We start from the raw sequence: 19,733 nt of genomic DNA, 5'->3' as shown, positions 1-19,733 counted from the left end.
CGCCTACATCTTGACTCTTTTGCTTGACTGTGATAGCCCTGCAGAGGCACTCTAACTTAAGTGAAGTCAACATGTGAAAATCTGGCTTTACAGAAAGAATGAATTGATGGCAATTGCAAAAATATTCTTTGGACCTTAAGTGAATTCCCTTCAGAAAGTGGTGAGATGATGTGGATTCCAGAATAGACTTTTTTGCTAACTCCTGGATTGTTTTAGATAAGCCTCTTCGGCTCTCCACATCTCAGTTTTTCTTCTACGAAATGGAGATTGTAATATATGCCTCTTTCCTCCCTGGGGGTTATTATCAGGCTCAAATCAATTATGAGAAAGTATTTCGAAACTAAAGTATAAAACTGATATGATCAAGCCACTGTTACAGAATCAGCACCCCTTATTTGTTTTAAATAATATGATTTAATTTTCCAATAAAGTACCATTAGGGGGAAACATTTTTATTATGTTACGTGAGATACCTGACTTACCCAAGGATTATTTCTTGACTACCATGCAATATCAGACTTTTTTGGTATTTCCAGAAGTATGAAATTCAGAAGCCTCTTTTGTTCCAATGTGTTTTATTTACCTAATGAAATGAAATGGTCCTTGACGGAGCCTTTTTGGCTAACTCTTCTTAGCCAAAAGCCTAAAAGATACATTTTTTTTCAATAGTCAGGAAAAAAAATCCCAAGCCATGTGCTCCGGATGGGTGCCCAGTGGAAGGAAGGATGGAAGTCCCTCCCTACATTTCCCATCTGAAGCCAGGGTTGCCGCTGACAGCTAAGGATGGTTACTTTTACTATCCGTGGAGTAAAGAGCCTTAAGACCGCGTCATCCGAGAGATGTTTTGTAAATCCGGGTGCTTTGCAGTGGATTTGAAACTTCTCCGACCATTTTCTGTGATAACCATGGGCTAGACAAAAATCCCCAGTCTGAATCCTTCAAACGGAGGCAAAACTGTGGCTTCTTTGGGGTGAGATGGAGGGGGTGGGGGGGAGTGGAGGTACGTGCCCAGGTCTCGCTTTATTCCGGAGACCACTGAGATAGCTTCTAGTGGGTTAAACGTAAAATGTCACCTGTAGAGAGGTGAAGAGGTTGCAGGAATGCCGAGGACAAAAGCAGTGGCAGAAAATGTCCTACATTTGTACACGCTTTCCAGAAATTTCCTCCACTCTAGAATCCAGAGTGGTGCAGACTGGACATGATCACAAAACCAGAATAAGTAAGGGTCCTAAAGCCGATATCTGCTGATTGTGAGTTTCCATTTCCCGTTCCCCAACCCTGCAGACTAAACTCAATGAGAACACGGAAATCACCAAGAAAGCCCATTTGCCACCTACGGTTTTAATTTTATTTTGAGAAGAAATGTTTAGTCTCAGTTTATGATTAAAGGTCAGGAAAGGAGCACATTTAGGAAGCACACTAGGCTTCCATCACATTTTGTGTTCAGGTTGCCTGAGGGAAAGCCAGGATTTATAACTTTAAAGCATGTAAATTTTAGAGCCCAGCTATAAAAGCCTTTTTATGCCCCTAAGATGTTAAAGGTTATCCACTATATTTATGTGACCTAAGTGTGGCTTATTTAGTTTTATGGCCTTAGATATTTAAAGCATTATTAGGCATTTGTAAAATATTTCAAAACGCATTTTAAGGGGGAAAATGCGTTGTGTTAGTGGCACTAACATAGTTGAAACTACAAAACTGTTCTGTTCAGACATAATAGACATTGCAGTTTTAACTCAACATCCGGTGAGAAATTTGTCTAAAATCTGCTCATTGATACTGGGGAGGGGTAGCAATCAGTGCTTAGTTCATAAGGAATTTTACGGAGATCTCTATTTCAGGATGTAGTAAAGCTAAGTGTCCAAACAGCAGGCATTTCTCATGCTTGTACAATGTCAAGCGGCCCAGAGTCCCTTACGAACCGCATCTTCCTCCCTACCTAGGAATGTCATTTTTCTGGACACCATGGGTATGCAGTAAACGCTATTGATCAAATTGGCATGAAATGAAAAGTGAAACTTCCTCCTCAGAATCCCCACTGCGGCAGAAAGCATAAGTTGCATTTACCTAGGTGGCAGTGGACCCCATACATTTTACGTTTCCTTTTAGTTTATCATTCATCTTAGTAATAATGGTTGATGATGCAATGTCGGCAAGGAGGTGGGAGTCGGGGACTGGCCTCCCTATACAGAAAATGACATATTGACGCTGAATCAGTTCCAGTCTATTAGATGATACTTCTAAACGTCTCTTTTGTGCAACATCTGTGTTCCCTTTTCTACCAATAAAAACATACTAATGATTCTTTCAGAAGTGCTGGAGGAAGGCTTCCAGATTCCAGCCACAATAACAGAACGATATAAAGTCGGAAGGACAATAGGAGATGGAAATTTTGCTGTTGTCAAGGAATGTGTAGAAAGGTGAGAAGGACATCATTTGCATTGAGCTTTAAAGGAAGCACTTGGCGTTATGTTTTCCAAGACAGCGTCTTTATTTGCGGTCTGTGGCACATATGGAATAGGTTAGTGTCTCAACTCCAGATGTAAAAAATATTTAAAAGAAAGAAAAGCCCATCTAACAACAGATTTGAAAAATGTAGTGATTCCTGGGGACAATCTATAAATTAAGGACTTTGATTTTTCTTTTTAATGTACTCAGCAAAACTTTGCCAGAGCTTTCAGGTAAGTCCTTTTATTTTGTTCAAACAAACAAACAAAAAGAACTATTGAATAGTTTTTTCGGCACTGTTTTGAGACATTTTGTAAAGGTCAGAACATTCTTATATGGGGTGTATATCTCTAACATATAACTTTCATAAAATTAAATACAGTAACTTCAAAAAACTTCAAAATGTATCTGTTCTGATCCTGACAAAAACAGCATTTAATACATTCAAATGTTTTAAAATGAATGAACTAGGCACTCTTGTGGGCCAAAGGGAAGGACTTGGAGTGAAAGGTTTACCCTGGGACCTTGATACCTAATCAAGGACAGTAGATGGGGCTACTGGTTGGAGAAGTGACAAGTAATAGTCATAGCCCAGATCAAGACCGCCTCAAACCCTAAGCCCAGCGTGAGATTTGGAGTTCGTTTCTTACGGGGGACCTGGTCAGCCGGCAACTTCCTCTCAGGGCTGCTGAGCAGAGTACTGGAAAGGCGGGGGCTCCCACCTGGTTCCTTCAGGGAGTGTGTCCGCTGGCGCCCTGGGGGCTGGTCTGGGGTGAGCACCTTCCCCACTGCTCTTCTCTGCTCCCCTTTCGCCTACTCCCTGGGAGAGGGCCCTATGCGCTGCCCGAGTTCTCAACACTGTGTGGAAAGAATGCTTTAATCTCCACCTCCACTCAGAGAGGATGTCTCAGACTAGAGGCTCTGTCTGCAAGACCCAGAACTTATTTTTCTCCAAGTCCGTTGACTTAGACATGAAGATCCATGCCACATTAGAGCTGGACGTCTGCCCAGGGCCTCAGACACTGTGAGGGCCCTGAGTTTGGCCAGTGACCACTGATTTGCTTCCCTTCACCCTTTGCCCGACTAAGGTAGTGGAGCCCTCCTTAGGCTCCCCTGGAGCAGTGGGTCTCAGACTTTGCCCCACTCAACATAGCAGCTGGGCCAAGTCATTCCTGAGGACGGTGACAGCGACCCCTAGAGCAGCCGCTGTGTGTCGGGGAGGGGCATGAGTGACAGGCAGCTTGAAAATGCCCTTTGCTAATCCTGCTGCCCCGCTTTCCCCTCCCCCTCATTCCCCCACTCCCACCATGAAGTTTGACCATCTGTTGCATGACTGCGAAATATAGAAATTTTCCCGTGACTTTCCTGGGCCTCACACCTCCTCAAACAGGAGCAGCCACTGTTTACTGAGCATAAACTACATACAAGGCCCTTAACCTACGATACTTCATTTAATTATCATAATAATCCCATAGTTACGGGATTATTATATATAATCCCAAACTGTTTCCATCTCATATAAAGAACGCCCAGAGAAGCTAGATGCCCAAGTAAGTTAAGTACTCAGCTAGTAAGTACTTAGCAAGGCAAGGATTCAAGTTCAGCTCCAAAACCCACGCCTTTGGACCACTCTGCACCAGTGCCTCCTGCCTCGGACCAGGGGTCTTCCGTAAGAAAGTGGCTTCGCTGAGCCAAAGTCACACACAACACGCTTGTCCCTGTACAAAGAAGACAGAAGTTAAGTCCGGAAAGCCATCCCCAGAGTAATGGGTGGAAGCGTGTGTGCGTTTATATAATTTTATATTTCATTGATACTTTTACTGATAGCAAGCCCAGCCCTTTTAAACTTAATTTCCTCTGCAGCAGAAAACCCGGTGTCTAGCAGATCCCCGTGCCCTCCCCCCGCGGCGCCTGGTTCCTTGCCAGGGTGCGTCATCTGTTGAGTCTGGAGTGGTGGCCATGTGCTCGTCCTCGGATCACGATAGCATCTCAGTCCCACAGTCCTGGTCTTCCCATGATAGAAATTTATCATTTCTCCATCCTGAATTAATTTCTTTCTTTCTGGTTTGCATTGTGTGCGTTTTGCATGAGTTCACATCTTGGGTCTCATACGAATCGTCAGAGTCTAAACACCAGATTGCCCCCCAAAAGTGTTAGTATTCCGCTCCCGCAGAACAAGGACATATGGCATCTGCCCTCTCTCCCCAGAGGTATCACGAAACAATCTTTTAATATTTTCCAGAGGTCCAGGAAAATAAAAGGGAACCAAGAATGTTTTGAATGGCACACATTGCTTGCGGGGGTACATTCTGTCATATTTTAAAGGAGGAATATGTATTAAAAAGAGCAAGTACGCCTCTCCTCCGTTAATAATATGCTGTCACAGGGAAGGTTTTCCTGCAATAATGGATGCAGTAATGTTGCTGCAGAGGCCGTCCCTCCCCTGGTCCCGTGCCAGCACATCCCATCGTAGGGGATGCCAGGTCTGCTTCGATTTCTGCCTATCTCCCCATAGCAGTCTCGAGTGGCCTCAGGAGCCCCGAGGACATGCTAAAGGATGTTGGTGGACTTTTGAAGCTGTCTGGCGGAGCCTTTCAAAGCCCCAAAGAAAACTCAAGAAGCTGAAAAGCACTAAGAAGAGATCCGAGCACGGGTAGGGGGCTCACAATGAGATGCCCTTCATCCCTGGCTTCCTGGCTCTGTGTGGACTAATTACCGTTCAAGCCACGGGTACCGGCAATGCGGTTGTGAGCAGGGACAGTGTCGCAGGTGGCTCCTGGCCCTCCTCCCCACCTGCACTGCTTGCACGTCTTGGCACCGTAGGCATCAGAACTGGATTAAAATTCTAGCTGCTCGTGATTCCCTCTTTCTCTCCTCCACCTGTAAACCCAAAGAACTGCACAACGAAAGCGCTGGCAATGAAGGTAGGCAGGCCCAAACCCACCCGAACGAGCTAAGACTTTAGCGTCAGCAACATGGGTTGCATCCACCTAGACAATCTTCAGAATTTTCAAGAACCGGGTACCTATAGTTGGAAAGCATTTCCTTCTGAAGTGGGATTTGGAGGATGAATCAGCATGAAGAACTTTAAGTATCTCTCAGCTACCTGACAGCGTTCTTTCCTCTTTCCTTCTTAAAGATGCTCTGGCACCTGATAGCCATAGGGCCCAAGTTCAAATTCAAAATAAAACTCTACTCTGAAGATGTTTGACAAGACACTGGGATGCCTCAGTTTTCTGCTTTACAGAGGAGGCTGAGATTTAGCCTTTTTTTTTTTTTTGCGGTACGCGGGCCTCTCACTGTTGCGGCCTCTCCCGTTGCGGAGCACAGGCTCCGAACGCGCAGGCTCAGTGGCCATGGCTCACGGGCCCAGCCACTCCGCGGCATGTGGGATCTTCCCGGACCGGGGCATGAACCCGTGTCCCGTGTCGGCAGGTGGACTCTCAACCACTGCGCCACCAGGGAAGCCCTGAGATTTAGCCTTATTATGATTAATTGGTAAACAAAGGGTGCTGTTTACCAACCCCTCTTTCCTGGGGGAGAGGGTCTTTCTGTCACTGTCCTAACTGCCACCAGCCTCTGGAGTTTTCACAACTCCACCAACATGTTTGGAGCCCCTGCTAGTTCAGGCCTATGCTGGGCCATCTCCAGGGCTACAAAGAGAGTCAAGACGGGGCCCCTTTGCTTGAGAACCTGACGCGTAAGCAAAGGACTGCCTTGAAATTCAGTAAATGCCATGTCAGAGGAATGCCTGGGAAGCCACATTTCCTCTTCCACATGATCTTGATAAAAATCTTCAAAACAGAGCAAACAACCAAAAGCCCGTTGGTCCAGAGCGCCCTTTTCATAAACATTCTGCTGCCCTCCAGGGCTGAGGGCAAGGGTGAGAAGAAGACTGCCCCAGGGCTGAGAATCATTCAGTTAAACAAGACAGCTTTCTCCAAACCATTTTTAGTACAAACCTGAAAAAGTAGATTTAGTCCAAGTTTGTAAAATTCAGACATTTCTCCCTAGTAGTTGGAGCTCTAGCCTTGGGTCAAACTTAATAGGAAAGTGACTTTACAAATTGAGTTCCTGTAGACAAGGAGGAAAACAAAGCTTGTTCTGCTGTTGCCGCTTCGGCTGCGGCATTTGAGGTTTGTGTAATTTCGTGAAAGGTCAAGAATATAATTTCAGGAGCATACAAGCAAATGGCCTGGACGTTCCACAGCAACCCAGGTGTCTTCTCTCCTTCTCGACACACGGAACTGTAGACTCCTTGAGGTCAAAGACCAGGTCTCCATCACCTCTGTAGCCACCAAAGAACCATGCTCATGACTGCTTGCTGAATGATTACCTGCGGGCAGTGGTCCTCAGAGTTTAGGGTACGGAGGAAGGCAGGTATTTTATTTGAGGTTTTATTTCTTGCCAAATGTTTTCATTTACCAACTTAGAGCAAGCGGTGAAGTTTTTATTCTTCTGGTGTACGTTTAGTCCTAGCACCTGTTTTTAGTCTCATTTTCCAGATTCAGCTACTTTCCTATAAACATGCACTTCTAGTAATTAAGGATTTTATTGTGACTTTATAGTTCTGTCCTCAAGGAATCCAGAAAGAAACCTTTCAGTATTAATTTTGGTGGTCCTCCTCAGGGCTCACTGTCTGGTATAAAATATGGGTAAATCTAATTGAGTGTTTAATCCTATTTTGCAAGGTTCTGGGTAGTCAACCCACAAGGTCCTTTTTCCTAGTAAGCTCTAGGGCCACTGCAACGCAGGTTTGCTTGCATTTTCCCCTCAGCTGTAGGCTTAGCATCTAACCTGATTGTTTGGTGTCCTGGAAGCCAATACACCCTCTTGTTCCCTGGGGATTCTGTTCCTTGTCTATCCGGCTGTAGAGGAGGATTTTCAGCCTTCCCGGGTCCCACACCAGCTCTTTGCTTTGAGTGTAGCAAGGCTGAAGTGTTACTCATTCTAGGGAAACGGGATCAATTGGTAGCCATGGAGAGGACAAAGCCAAGAAATTCCTGGATCTTCTGACCAGCACCATCCCACATCCATCCCCTTTGTGGAGGCACTGAGTCCAAGTGTCAGCTTCATTCTAGCTCTCTGTACCTGCCTGGGACTGCTGGCTTTTATCAAAGCTGTCAGACCAAGAGTTCAGATTCCCTGCCATCAAATGAAACATCTTAAACTAGATAGGAAATTGCTCATGTATTCCAGTCTTAGATTTGCTTTGTCATCATTTTTAGTGATTCACGAAAAGCAGAATCCAGAAACACTTCAGCTTTTAGTTTTCCTCGATTAAATATTTTCAAATTTGCAAACAGACCCTTCAGAAGCCTCTTAAGAAAAGTTACTGAAAGGGACCCTGTGCTTCTTCTGTGATGCGAGGATTCCCCTCGTAGATGAGTAATTTCACGTTCTCATTTATCTGTTTGCGCGTACATTTTAAACTTCTAATGGGAAGTATTTTGTTGGCCCTCTAACTGAAGTGCTTTTCCTCCACCCCCATCCCATAGTACACACACAGCCTTGCTGAAGGTCTGGCGTTTATGTGGGGTCGTCTAGCACCCCAAGCCCTGCATTTAGCCAAGGCTGACTCAGCCTTCCTCCATCATGTTCTCTGCCCACACGGGGGCCTGAAGAATCAACAGAGGCATCCTTGGGGCTCTCAGTCCATTTCTTCCTGAGGCTGAGGCAATTCGGGTTGCGCTGGGTACCCTGCACCCGGGCAGGGGAGCCGCCCTGAGGCAGAGGGGTTTAACCTCCTCGCATCCGAACCACAGCGCTCTCTAGTGGAGAAAATCAGCTTCAAAATGATGGTTTCAATCTAGTTTCATTCCTCAGGTACAATTATAACAACTTGGTCAATGTTTACGGTTTTCCGCAGGCTAGGACCCTGAAGGTCCTGGAGGTATAGTGGAAGAAGTATTTTTAGAAGTAAATGACAGGAGTGGTTTCTAAGATGCCCTTGAAACACACTGTTAATATCTGGCCTCATGATGTGTTTGGAGGCTCATCACTTTCTTGCTCTTGCCATAATGTACACCTAGGAAACTCTCCATACTGAAGCTTTTAAAACCCTATTTTAAACTTTTGTTCTTGATCACTTTCACTCCCATTGTATTCATTTGGACCCCTAAAACTGCCCTTTATCTGTAGGTGAAAAGCTAGACTCTCTTGGTTTCCCCAGCAGATATGAAATGGCAGTGCTTGTGGAGTAGTGGTTTCTGACGATTATGAGGTATGCGTCGTGTCCTTTGACGGTGAACCTGTCGTGGTTGGCACTGCAGTGTCTGGGAAATGGTGACACAAATGAGGAAGCTGTTTACAGCTGCAGTGTGACTAAGCCCTCCCTCGACACCCACCGCGGAGGAGGGGCAATGTTGGCAGGGCTGCATGCGAAGCAGAGACCCCAAGAGCTCCAAGTTCTGACCTTAGTGCTGCCGTGAGGCTTTGGCAAAGCGAGTTCATTTTTGTCGTCACCTCCATTTCACTTCTATCAAATGAGACAGCGATGAAAGGCCCAGGAGGTCACGGGATGCTCAGTTAATGGCTGCATCCCTTTCTATATTTCTTGAGCACCTCATCCGCTAGTTCTCCAGTGGAACACACAGGGGTGCAGACAACCCAAGTCTGAAGAGTGTGAGCTGCTTCTTGAGAGTTGTCAGTGTGGCCGTGAGAGCCATTCAGAAAACTGTCACAGCTACACTTCACTTCGTGGAGAGAGAACTTCAAGAGAGACTGGGAAGAAGACGGGCAGAAACTCACATCCTGACCACACCACTTCAGAGGGAGGGGCAGAGCACAGCCACCTTGCAGGGGGACTTATGCATGGGACTAGCAATGGCAGCAATTTTATTACAAGTATGACAGTGTTAGCAGCTTGTGAATGTTTCTGTGCTAGCATGTCCATTGTCCTTACACTTGGTCAGCCCCTTAAAGTTCACTTATTTCTTTTAAAAAAGGAAAAGAGAATTTTTTACAAAATAGTTACATCACAATGCAAGATCAATGCGGTAAGAAATGAATCCTTAACAGGATGGTGCAACAGATCTGAAATTAAGTTGTTTTTATTTTATTTTTTTTAACTTTCTCTTTGCAGGTCAACTGCTAGGGAGTATGCTCTGAAAATTATCAAGAAAAGCAAGTGTCGAGGCAAAGTATGTATAAGGTTTACTTTTATGAAAATACAGTGTTTTGGAGGCAGAACGAAACACAAAGATGAGCTCCCGAATAAACATAAATTTACGCTAGGAGCTGTGGAGCAGAATGTTGTATATGTATTAGGATATAACTTTATTCTATAAATAGTCCTGGAATAAAAGTTAGTTGGAATGATTGGATGTTATTTCTGTTCTTTCTCTGTGTTTGCCTCTTGGCTTACTTCTTCTATTACTTTTGTGATCTAAGTTTCATTTCATCCTTCTATATGCAGTTATACTTAACATGGTAGGTTCTGACATTACAAACATCTTCTCAGGACCTTCAACATCTCTTGGCAATTCTAGGCTATGTGAATATCAGAATTTAAGACAGACTCCATATATTTTGCCCAAAATACATCTCCCCTGATCTTCAAATAGTATAGTTTTGTTCATTCGAGTCCGCTCCTCATGTATTTTGATGTGTATCTTGATTAAGGTAACTTTTGCCTTGAACAGGAGCACATGATCCAGAACGAGGTGTCTATCTTAAGAAGAGTGAAGCACCCCAATATCGTTCTTCTGATCGAAGAGATGGATGTACCAACTGAGCTGTATCTTGTCATGGAATTAGTCAAGGTGTGTATTTTGGAGAAAGAGATAAACCTGTACAAGGCACCCCACTGTTCCTTACAGTAGAGCGCTCTCCTTTATTTCCTCCCACCAACATCCAGTCTCTTATTTCTGTGCATTGGCATAATGGTTAAGAGTATGAGCGCTAGAATTATACTCAAAAGTTCAAGTCCCAACCTTGACCTAAATAGCTCCCTGACCTCAGGCGTACCTCTGTGTACCTCGGTTCTGTCCTATGTAAAATGAGGATAATAATTGCTAGGAATAAAAATGGCTAGGAATGCTATTGTGAGGGTGAGAGGGATGTCTTTCACCAGCTTCTGTGACACAGAAAGTACTAGATGCCAATACAGTTGTGGTTATTGTTGTATTAGAAGTCGTTCACTTTTCCAGGAACTACATCCAGAAGTATCATTATTATAAGAGCAGGCTTTACACTTTTAGACACGACCATAATAGAAAAATAGCACCATCTTAATAATAATGTGAAGAGTCTGCCACCTTTCGCTGAAGGTTACAATCTCATCCTGTCACATAAAATTAAGTTGTTATTCTACTCAGTCATAGAATATGGGAATGGCCAAATGTTGACGATGGTTGAGTCTAGGTGAAAGGTAACCCCCTTGTTCCCTCTACTTCCATACTTGAAAATTTCTTAATTAGAAATTAAATTTAAAAATTTAAAAATTGAATGTTTCATTTTCATGAAGTCGTAGTTTTCTCAAGCCTTTTCTATTATGTTACTCTAACTGAAGGCATAAGTAATTTCTACTTTAGTTGTAAAGTGATATAAGTTAGTCACATCATCTTCTCCATCAGCGGTGTGCCAGTGAGCAGCTAGGGCTCCAGGAACCCTGTTTAGAATCGCTCAGCTGAGCTGGTGGTGGGAATCAGCACCCTGGAATATGGGGTTTCCTTTTGTAAAGATTTAAGACCAGGCAAGCATTTAATCAACTAATCTGTTACTGTATAGAAGAGTGTTCGTTCTAGGGCCTGTAAACTTTCATTATTCAGAATTTCTTTGCTTTACTTCTGTTGGCCTTTTTTAACTTGGTGGTTATTTATGTTTATAGGTGAAGCCTGTTCTTTGTCTACTTCAAGTTAAGGTTTGTTTCTCTGAGGGTGAGGGCTTTTTCGTTTGTAGTAACACAGGTTACTGTCACGTTTGAGAGTAAGGGAGAGAAAAATGCTAACCGTTTATTCCAACAAAGAAAGGTCAATTTCATTTATCCAGAAGATTTTCATGTTGGCACTTAATGACCAAATATAGTTTGGTAATTACCAACATTGTCCGTTAACAGCCTTTGTGAATTCTCTCTGGGTGCTGGGACTCCTCAGTTGAGCCACTGTATCGTACCCTTCCATTTAGTCTGACCGAGAACCACCGGGAGGCCAGGTCTGAAAGCATCCCGAGAAGTGAAGGCCAACCCCAGGCTTGACCTGAAAGTCTCCCACGACATCCCCCCTGAGGAATTTCGCTTGGCCTGTGCTTGTCAAACCCTGAGAGGCCAGTAGGATGCCCAGGAGGGCCTGAAGCTGTAGGATAAATGAGGCCTGTGTTCCAGAAAACAGTGAAGTGACAGTTCTTAAGAGTGAAATTCCATAATTACCAAGAACGGGACCTCAGGCTTCTGGCTGCAGACGTAAACACAGGCACAGTGCTTGTGTGTTCAGAGGGAGGGAGGCCTGTGGACGGGGTGGCCCTGGGGCCCGTGGCTAAGGGATCATCACGAGTGAGAAAGACAAAGGGAGTAGAGGGGACACTGCAGGCAGCGGCTCTACTGAGGACGGGTATGGAGTGAGGAGGGAGTGTGACCTGTTCGGGGGACCAGGGAAGACATACCCTACCTGGAGCATTAATGTAACTGGTCTAGGTAGAGGCAGGAGATGAGGTTAAGCAAGTTGGAACGAAGGCTGGGGGCAGAGCGGGGAGAGCTGTGGGAAAGGAACGCTGATTTCATGACAAGAGAAAGAAACGTCGAGTGGGAAGGTGACAGTCCGTGCACACAGTGCTTTGCGTAAGGAGCCGGGGGACGGCCTAGAAGGCTGTGTCAGAGGCACGCCTTAAAGGGAGGACTGGTAAGATCTGTGGACTGATTTGCAGAAGGTGAAGAAGAAATGAGTTTACAGGCTGCCTGGAGCCTTGATAACCAGGACGATGGTGGAGGCTTGGCAGGGTGACCCCACACGGCCCTACACAGGGTCCGGCGTGCTGTTCACGCGAACCGCAGTGAAAACCCCACCTCCCGAGGTGGTATGGAAACAGCTGCAAACCCGCACATAGCAGCCTTGCCTTTGCGCGAGACAGAGTGTTGAGAGGGCAAGTGTTCATTTGGAACAAAACGTACGTGCTTAGCTTGGGAACTGCTGCGGCTGAAGGGTCAGTGGGAGACACTCCCCTCCCCCGAGCAGAGATTATACAGAGTCACAGAGGGCCAGGTCAGGATTTGAAAATTGTCAGCCTACAAACGCTCTATTTTGCATTTGCTATTTAAAAAGAAAAATTAAACCTCTTAGCCCATTAGGTAACAGATGAACACAGTCAGCCACTGGGCTCGGCTCCTTGGGACCTCGTGTGCAAGAAGGATGCACACATTGTCAGTAAATCAGACCCAACTTCGCTGAAAGCATTTCAAATAAATGAATCTAAAATTGGAGCCTAAAATCTTTGTTTCACCAAATAACGATAAATTAGCCAGGAACAATGGAAACAAAAGTTCAGATGAATAATGGTACTAGAAAACTTTCTTTGAAATTTCTCCACCCTCCTCCCTCTCTTTCTCTTTCATCTTTGGAGTGACAGTTTCTGGTCCTTTTCTCTGTTCTTACAAAGAAGCACGTTATTGAAAAAGAAAACACTACGCCCACTCCACGAGACCTAAATCTAGAGAAGAAGAGAAGTGTGTGTGTGTGTGTGTGTGTGTGTGTGTGCGCGCGCGCGCGCGTGTGCGTGCGTGTGTGGTGGTAATTTCACAAGGCAGCAGAGCATTTTGTTAAGGGTGCAGTTTGCAGTGTTACCTGTTTCTCATTTTGGGAGATTTGGGATTAAGAGTTTGACCTTCTGCTGGCGGTTGGCATGAGGCAGGTAGCACATGCCACCAGGATTCCCAGGTGTCACAAGGCCTCTGCCCTGGAGACCTGGCTCCGCTTTCTCTCCCTGGCTGGGAGTTTAAAGGCAGAGAATCCTCTCTCTTTCCTTTGAGCTCTGGAGGAAATGTCACTGGCTGTCACAGTGGGGAGAGAAATCACTATAAGGTCTCCGGGCCTTTGAGAGAGAGGTGGCAGGAAAAGCCCTTGGAACCCAGAGACCCTGAACGCATCCTTCACTGCCTTTATAGCGTGTCACGCGCCTCTCCAGGCAGCGCCATTGGACCATCTGTTAATGTGCTTCTCCTCCTGCTGTTCTGTCTCAGGGAGGAGACCTCTTCGATGCCATCACTTCCACTAACAAATACACTGAGCGAGATGCCAGTGGGATGCTGTACAACCTGGCCAGCGCCATCAAATACCTGCACAGCGTCAACATCGTCCACCGTGACATCAAACCAGAGAATCTGCTGGTAAGAGGGATTCCAACTGCAGGATGTCTTGAGTTCCAAGCGTTCATGAGTGAATATGAGCATTTCTCTCTTTTTTTCTTTTCCATTTTCTTAAAATCAAAAATGACTGTAAAGGCTGTTTTCTAGCTGGCCTTCAGTAACTAGCTGGAAACTAGTCTTTTAAGTTGATCTGTCAGGGTTAGTGTACCGTTAGGAGCACTTAATTTATTAGCAAATAAAAACCCGAGGCAGGGGGACAGGAACAGAGCTCAAGAAATCTAGGGCTATGGTTAAGACCATGGGCCGGGCCAGGCCAGTCACGAGGAGTATTTACACTTACATTATTTATCAACAGCACTTTTGTGTTAGAAAGCTTCTACTTGGGAAAAAAAAAAGATGGAAGCCTTTTTAGACTTTGTCTTAATCTCCCAATTTACATCCTAATAATCTGATCTCAGAGCTAAGAGAATAAATCATTGTGAGTTTTCAAGACACCAGCCCCTCAGCATAAAATAACCATGATGAAGACAGATTTAAAGATCAGAGATATTTTGTCCTCCCTTTAGGCCCGTTTAGTTTGCTTTTCATGAACTTTGTATCTCTGGGGAAACACTGAGAGTTCTCCATGCAAGGAAAGGAGGATGCTCTCCTAATCCCATTGTTAAGGGGACAGTATTGAAAGAATTCAGGAGACAGAGGCTGGGCATCGGGGAGCTATAACTAGTGAATGTGGGAGTATCATAAATTTTGTTGGCTATTCAGGGTGGAATTTTAATGAAATATATTCAGTTTCTCACCCCCACCTGAGATGCTAGTTCTTCTTTTACTTTCATTATCCAACCCCAAGAGTCATGTATTATGTGACTGTTAGTTTGTCCATCTCTTCAGAAATCTGGGAAATGAGGATTCTCTTTCTAAAGCAGTGTTTCTCCAACGGTGGTCCAAAGACGCCCTGCATCAGAACTACTCCCAGATGCCTGTTAAAAATGTAAATTTCTGAGCTTCCCTGCAGCCCCACCAAATCAGAATCTGGTGACTGGTGACAGGGTGCAGATCTGCATGCAGTGCAGCCAGCTCCCCACGTGAGCTGAATAAACGCTCAAGTTTAACGGCAGATGAACAGCCCAACTCCCACCACCAATAAAGGCTGTTAAGACCTGCTTCTGTGGAGACCACCTGTGCTCACCCCATGCTAAGGGCTTCACTCTTGGTATTTCATTCCATCCTCACAACAGCCATACGGGGTAAGGTCTATTACTGTCCCATTTCACAGGTGAGGAAACGGGGTGCCTAGAAGTCGAAAGACCCCCTCGAGGTAATCACAGCTCTTAAATGGAAGGGCCAAGGTCACAACCTATGTCCTACTCCAAAGCCCAGGCTTTTAACCACTAGACTACATAAAGCCGTGAATTAGGGAGAGAGGTTTTCTATGTGCTTGCTCTGTGCCATGGACTGTGCCAGGGAACAGAGAGGCATATGCCTTCACAGAGGGGCATTCAGGTAGGAAAAGTAGGCATTCAAGAAATAAATACACAAGCAATTAGTTAATTGCAATTAAGTTAGTAATCTTGTAGCTACTGGCTAATGAAGGTGGTTGAGGTCAAATGATGGAGTTCTGACTTCATTGCCCCTCAAATTCCACATCTCCACAGTAGCCTAAACATTCTCTTCTGCATAGTGCCTTGTCTGCACTCATTCTTCCTGTGTCCTGACATATGTAGGATTGTCTCATGGGAACGGACTTACAACTGAGCCTTTGTTTAAAAATTTCTCTAAGCTCCAAAAATTCAGTGATTGAAAATTAAAGTTTCATTTTCCTTCCCGCTTTTGCAGTTCAGTTTTGTGTACCCATTGTTCAACCTGCTTTTCACCAGAGCGCTGTTTCTAGAAATGCCATAAATGGTTACACAGCAGTGTGCTTTTACTAAAATGACAATTTGCAGGACACTTTTTAAGTACTGTGCTCATTTGAACATATTTTAGTTTAAATTACCCAAAAAGAAAAAAAGTTCTCTCCCTTTTTCCTTTCTTTTCTAATTTAAGAATGTGAAAAATGTATATATGCACATATATATATATATGTGTACACATATATAGACAAAAACAAACGCACACACCATTACAGTCATTCATAATGCAGGTTTAAAATATATATATGAAAAACTAAAGTAATTCTGCTTCTCCAGGATAGTAATTTCTTTCTATAGGAGAGGGGTAAGGATTGGTGATGTTTGCAGGGATAAATCTACTATAGGATAAAATAGGTAGAAGAATAGAATAATTTTAACAAAATTAGAATGACATCACTAATTGCACTTGAGACTTCTATTAACGTCATATTCTGTTGACCTTTATGTGGAAATAAGAGAGAATTGTCATGGGAAGCACAAAATCACATACTCAGGATTTATAGTCAGATGGACAAAAGTTCAAAACCAAGGGCTTCCCTCTTCCATTGTCTAGTCTTCTGACCTTGAACAAGATACTTAACTTCTTTGAGCCTCCTTTAAGGGGACTGTATGAAGATAAAGAGATACCATGGGACTATTAGTTCCCTTCTTTTTTATTCCCCTTTTATTTGTAATGAAAATTAAATTATCCCTAAAAATAAAACTGTTTAACAGTACAATGTTACGTTGTAACAATCATTTTTCATCTTTTTTGACATTGCTTTTAAAATGTTACTATCTTCCCAGGCATGGATTTGCCATCTTGTGGCAGAATGTAGAGCTAGAGACTATTTTTGGAAAAATGCTATAATAAATTTAATGCAGAGAGTTTCAATCCATTTTCTAACTACCGGGAAACTGAAAGAAATAAAAAAGGCCTTACTGCACACTTTGCATTACTGTTTTATTAAGAGACCTCAAAAAACCCCTAAATTGTTAGACTGCTGATAAATTTTTGCTAATTAAGTGTTTAATGTTTATTATAAGTAGCAAAGAATTATTTATAAATGTAGACATTTCAGCTATAGATTTCATTTTATATAGCATCATTGCATATGCAGAACTTTTAGAATTTTTTATTTTTAATTATTAGAGAACAATATACAAATATCGTAGCTTGGCCTTAAGGATCTATATTAATCCTATGGATGATTTATTCAAGTCTGAGTATTTGATCAAGTCAAAGCATTTTAATGAGAAAATTTGACTTACAGTGATGTTTCCAGCTACATTTTAGGCAAAAACTGGGAACTGACCCAATACGAATAGCTCTTATACTTTTATTATTGCATTGTGACTAAGGGTTTTTTTCTTAAATGAGTTAATCATGCCAGTGATTTTACGTGATTCTTTCTGCTTTAATCGTCAGGTGATCGTATGGATGAGTGACAGGTGAATGAGAGGGTGGATTAGATAAGAGAGTGAGTGAATGGTGATACTTCACATAATAGAGGACAGACCCACCGTGACAAGCCCTAGTCATTTCTCAATTCATGTATTACGTTGACTTACGTAGGCCACAGACTAAAACTCTCTGAGTAGGGGGAGAGATTACAGTGCTTCCCCAGCTGCACTTATGCATGGAACCATTTTGTGGGTGGGTGGGTGGGTGCGAGTGCCATGATAGTTTATGACAAAAAGGAACCTTTTGCTTTAAAAAAAAACCCAACAACCCATAAATTGTCTGAGATCAACTGCTTTCAGTTTACATGAGTCACCACTAGATGGCAAGCTTGTACCCTTGGCAGCAAAAATCATCAGTAGCAGCCTGTTTTTTTTGCAGGGAGCTGGGAGGGTCTTTTTAAAATGTATATGCAGATACCTCCTTCTTAGGAAAATTAAAGTCTTTATGGCAACAAATAACTGACATCACTAGTTTTTATTAGATTCCAGAAATAAACACAGTAATTTTCTTGAGATATAAAAATTTCTGTTCAAGAAACGTTTTGCTTCTAAACTCCTTAATACTGTCTGGGAGAAAGCAGTTTCTCAGGGTTACTGCTTCTCTTGGTCAGAAATTTCCTTTTAGCGACTCTCTGTCGAGGTGTTTGTGCCTGTTCCTCGCTGCCCATCAAAATGGCATGTGCAGCTAATGACCCTCATTTTCATGAAATGGGTCGAATCTAGTAATAAATTATCTTGTTTTCCCCCAAGCGATGACCATAGGTTGTGCTCCAGCTCTTCTTAGTTTCCACTTCAAGCCAACACGGAGCTCACCAGATAATGGATTTCCTTCTGCCTTAATCCCAGGACCCTTAATCCCCAGATAAACCCATTTTCTGATAGGATCACTAACTACACTGGGAGATAAGGCCAGTGCCACAGACGGAGCGCTGGAGGTTGTAAACAGAAGCACATTTGAGTAGATTTGTAGTCAGTCCACTGCATGAGGAACTTGAGCCACCAGAGTGTTGATGAACGGATTGGGGACCACCCTGAGGAGGGAGCTGCAGGTCTCACAGGAGTCTGTCACCAGCCCCGCCCTAATCAGCATGCCAGTGGGCCCAGATGAAGATGTATTCTATATATCAAATGACAGACTTGAGATCCAAAACTATCTTTGGCTCCATAAAGGCCCCAAATCAGTAAGATGAAATTTAACAAGAGATCAACATAAATCTCTATAGACTAAGTTGGTTTTGGTATAGTTGTTTTAAGGACCATTGCAGAAAAACAGTGATGGGAAAATTTGGCCCCGTTTAAAGGCTATTCACTGACCATAAGTTCACTGTGAGTCTTAGTGTAACATGACTGCCACAAATACCAACGTGCCCTTAGACTCCTTTCACTGAAAGAGTGTCGCCATCAAGAGAGTCCCTCCCCTGCTTATACCACGTGACACCAGGTGGGAGGGACCCGAACACATCACAGCCAGGGGCCTGGGTTCAGCCCAGAGAAGGGATGGTGAAAGTGGAACGGAGTGGCTCTCATCAAAGGTTGCCAGATGTAAGATGGGAGAACGTTTTTGTGCTGTGTATGTGAGCAGTAAACTCAAGAGAAGACATTAATGACAGATTTGAGGTTGACATAAGGAAAAACTTTCTAACAATGACACCTGTTTGAAAAGTCAATGGCTTTTATTACAGGTCACTTGTAGTCATTGAAACTGTCCAAACAGAAACAGAATGATCGTTTTTCATAGGTGTTTAGAAAAAGAATTCCTTCTCTCTGAATTTGGTTAAAAGTTGAGGGAAAATAGAAGAAAAAGAAGACTTTCCCCAAACATGATTTAATAGAATAATATGCCAGTTACTGTACTAAGCATTCGCTGAGGGCTCTTCTCCAAGGATCTGTGATTCCATCGGGGGAAGAAGACAGGAAGTAAAAGTGTAGTGTGTCCCCAGGATAGATCAGCATCTGTCTGCTCTGCTAGCCATTTCTTCTGTCATTTAGGACTTGAGTAGTATCACTCACTTCATTTTTTTTTTTAAACATCTTTATTGGAGTATAATTGCTTTACCATGGTGTGTTCATTCACTTCATTTTAAAATGACGTGGCCTTACTGGACTAGCAAAGATTAATAATAATGATATACTGGGTTGGCAAATTTATGAGGATACCAATCATCTCATATGAATCAGTGCAAGATTAACTTGATGGAACCTTTCTGAAAGGTAGTTTGATAATATGTAACTAAAGCTTTAAATAATGTGCACCCCGTGACCAAGTAATTCTACTTCTAAAAATGTAACCTAAAGAAAAAGTGTCAGATACGTATACATACATAGGGATGGTCATCTCAGTGTGTTTTGGTATGGAAAGAAAAAATATATATATATATAGAAACAACTTACGTCAGGGCACTGATTTTTTAAATAATGACATGATATGGAGGCAGGCGCACATCCTGGTTAGAATAATGGACTTGGACATGCCCGAGCTTAAGTTCTGGCTCTGCCACTTATTAGCTGTGTAACATTTGTCAAGTTACGTAACATCTCTGATCCTCAATTTTTTAATCTGCAAAATAGCAGTAATATTACTTAATGGTATTTTTGTGAAGATCAAATGGGATATTGAGCATGAAGTCCTAAACAGG

General features: G+C 43.3%; 1 protein-coding gene across 3 annotated transcripts in view; it reads left to right on the top strand.

Moving 5' to 3' along the window:
• The window catches only part of DCLK1 (doublecortin like kinase 1), a 354,244-nt gene that overhangs the window by 289,942 nt on the left and 44,569 nt on the right, over positions 1-19,733 (top strand). For all 3 annotated transcript variants that reach the window (XR_013824882.1, XM_079903169.1, XM_079903168.1), the window contains exons 8-11: positions 2,312-2,420; positions 9,533-9,590; positions 10,092-10,211; positions 13,619-13,765. Coding sequence is in view for 2 of the 3 variants with exons in the window: in XM_079903169.1 (XP_079759295.1) it covers positions 2,312-2,420; positions 9,533-9,590; positions 10,092-10,211; positions 13,619-13,765 (434 nt within the window). In the remaining variant the exon portion in view is untranslated. The remainder of the gene's footprint in view (positions 1-2,311; positions 2,421-9,532; positions 9,591-10,091; positions 10,212-13,618; positions 13,766-19,733) is intronic.

The sequence above is a fragment of the Stenella coeruleoalba genome, assembly GCF_951394435.1.
Source record: "Stenella coeruleoalba genome assembly, chromosome: 18".
NCBI classification, from domain to species: domain Eukaryota; kingdom Metazoa; phylum Chordata; class Mammalia; order Artiodactyla; family Delphinidae; genus Stenella; species Stenella coeruleoalba.
The sequence above is the reverse complement of the archived record's forward strand: the minus strand, read 5'-3'. Positions and strand labels throughout refer to the sequence as shown.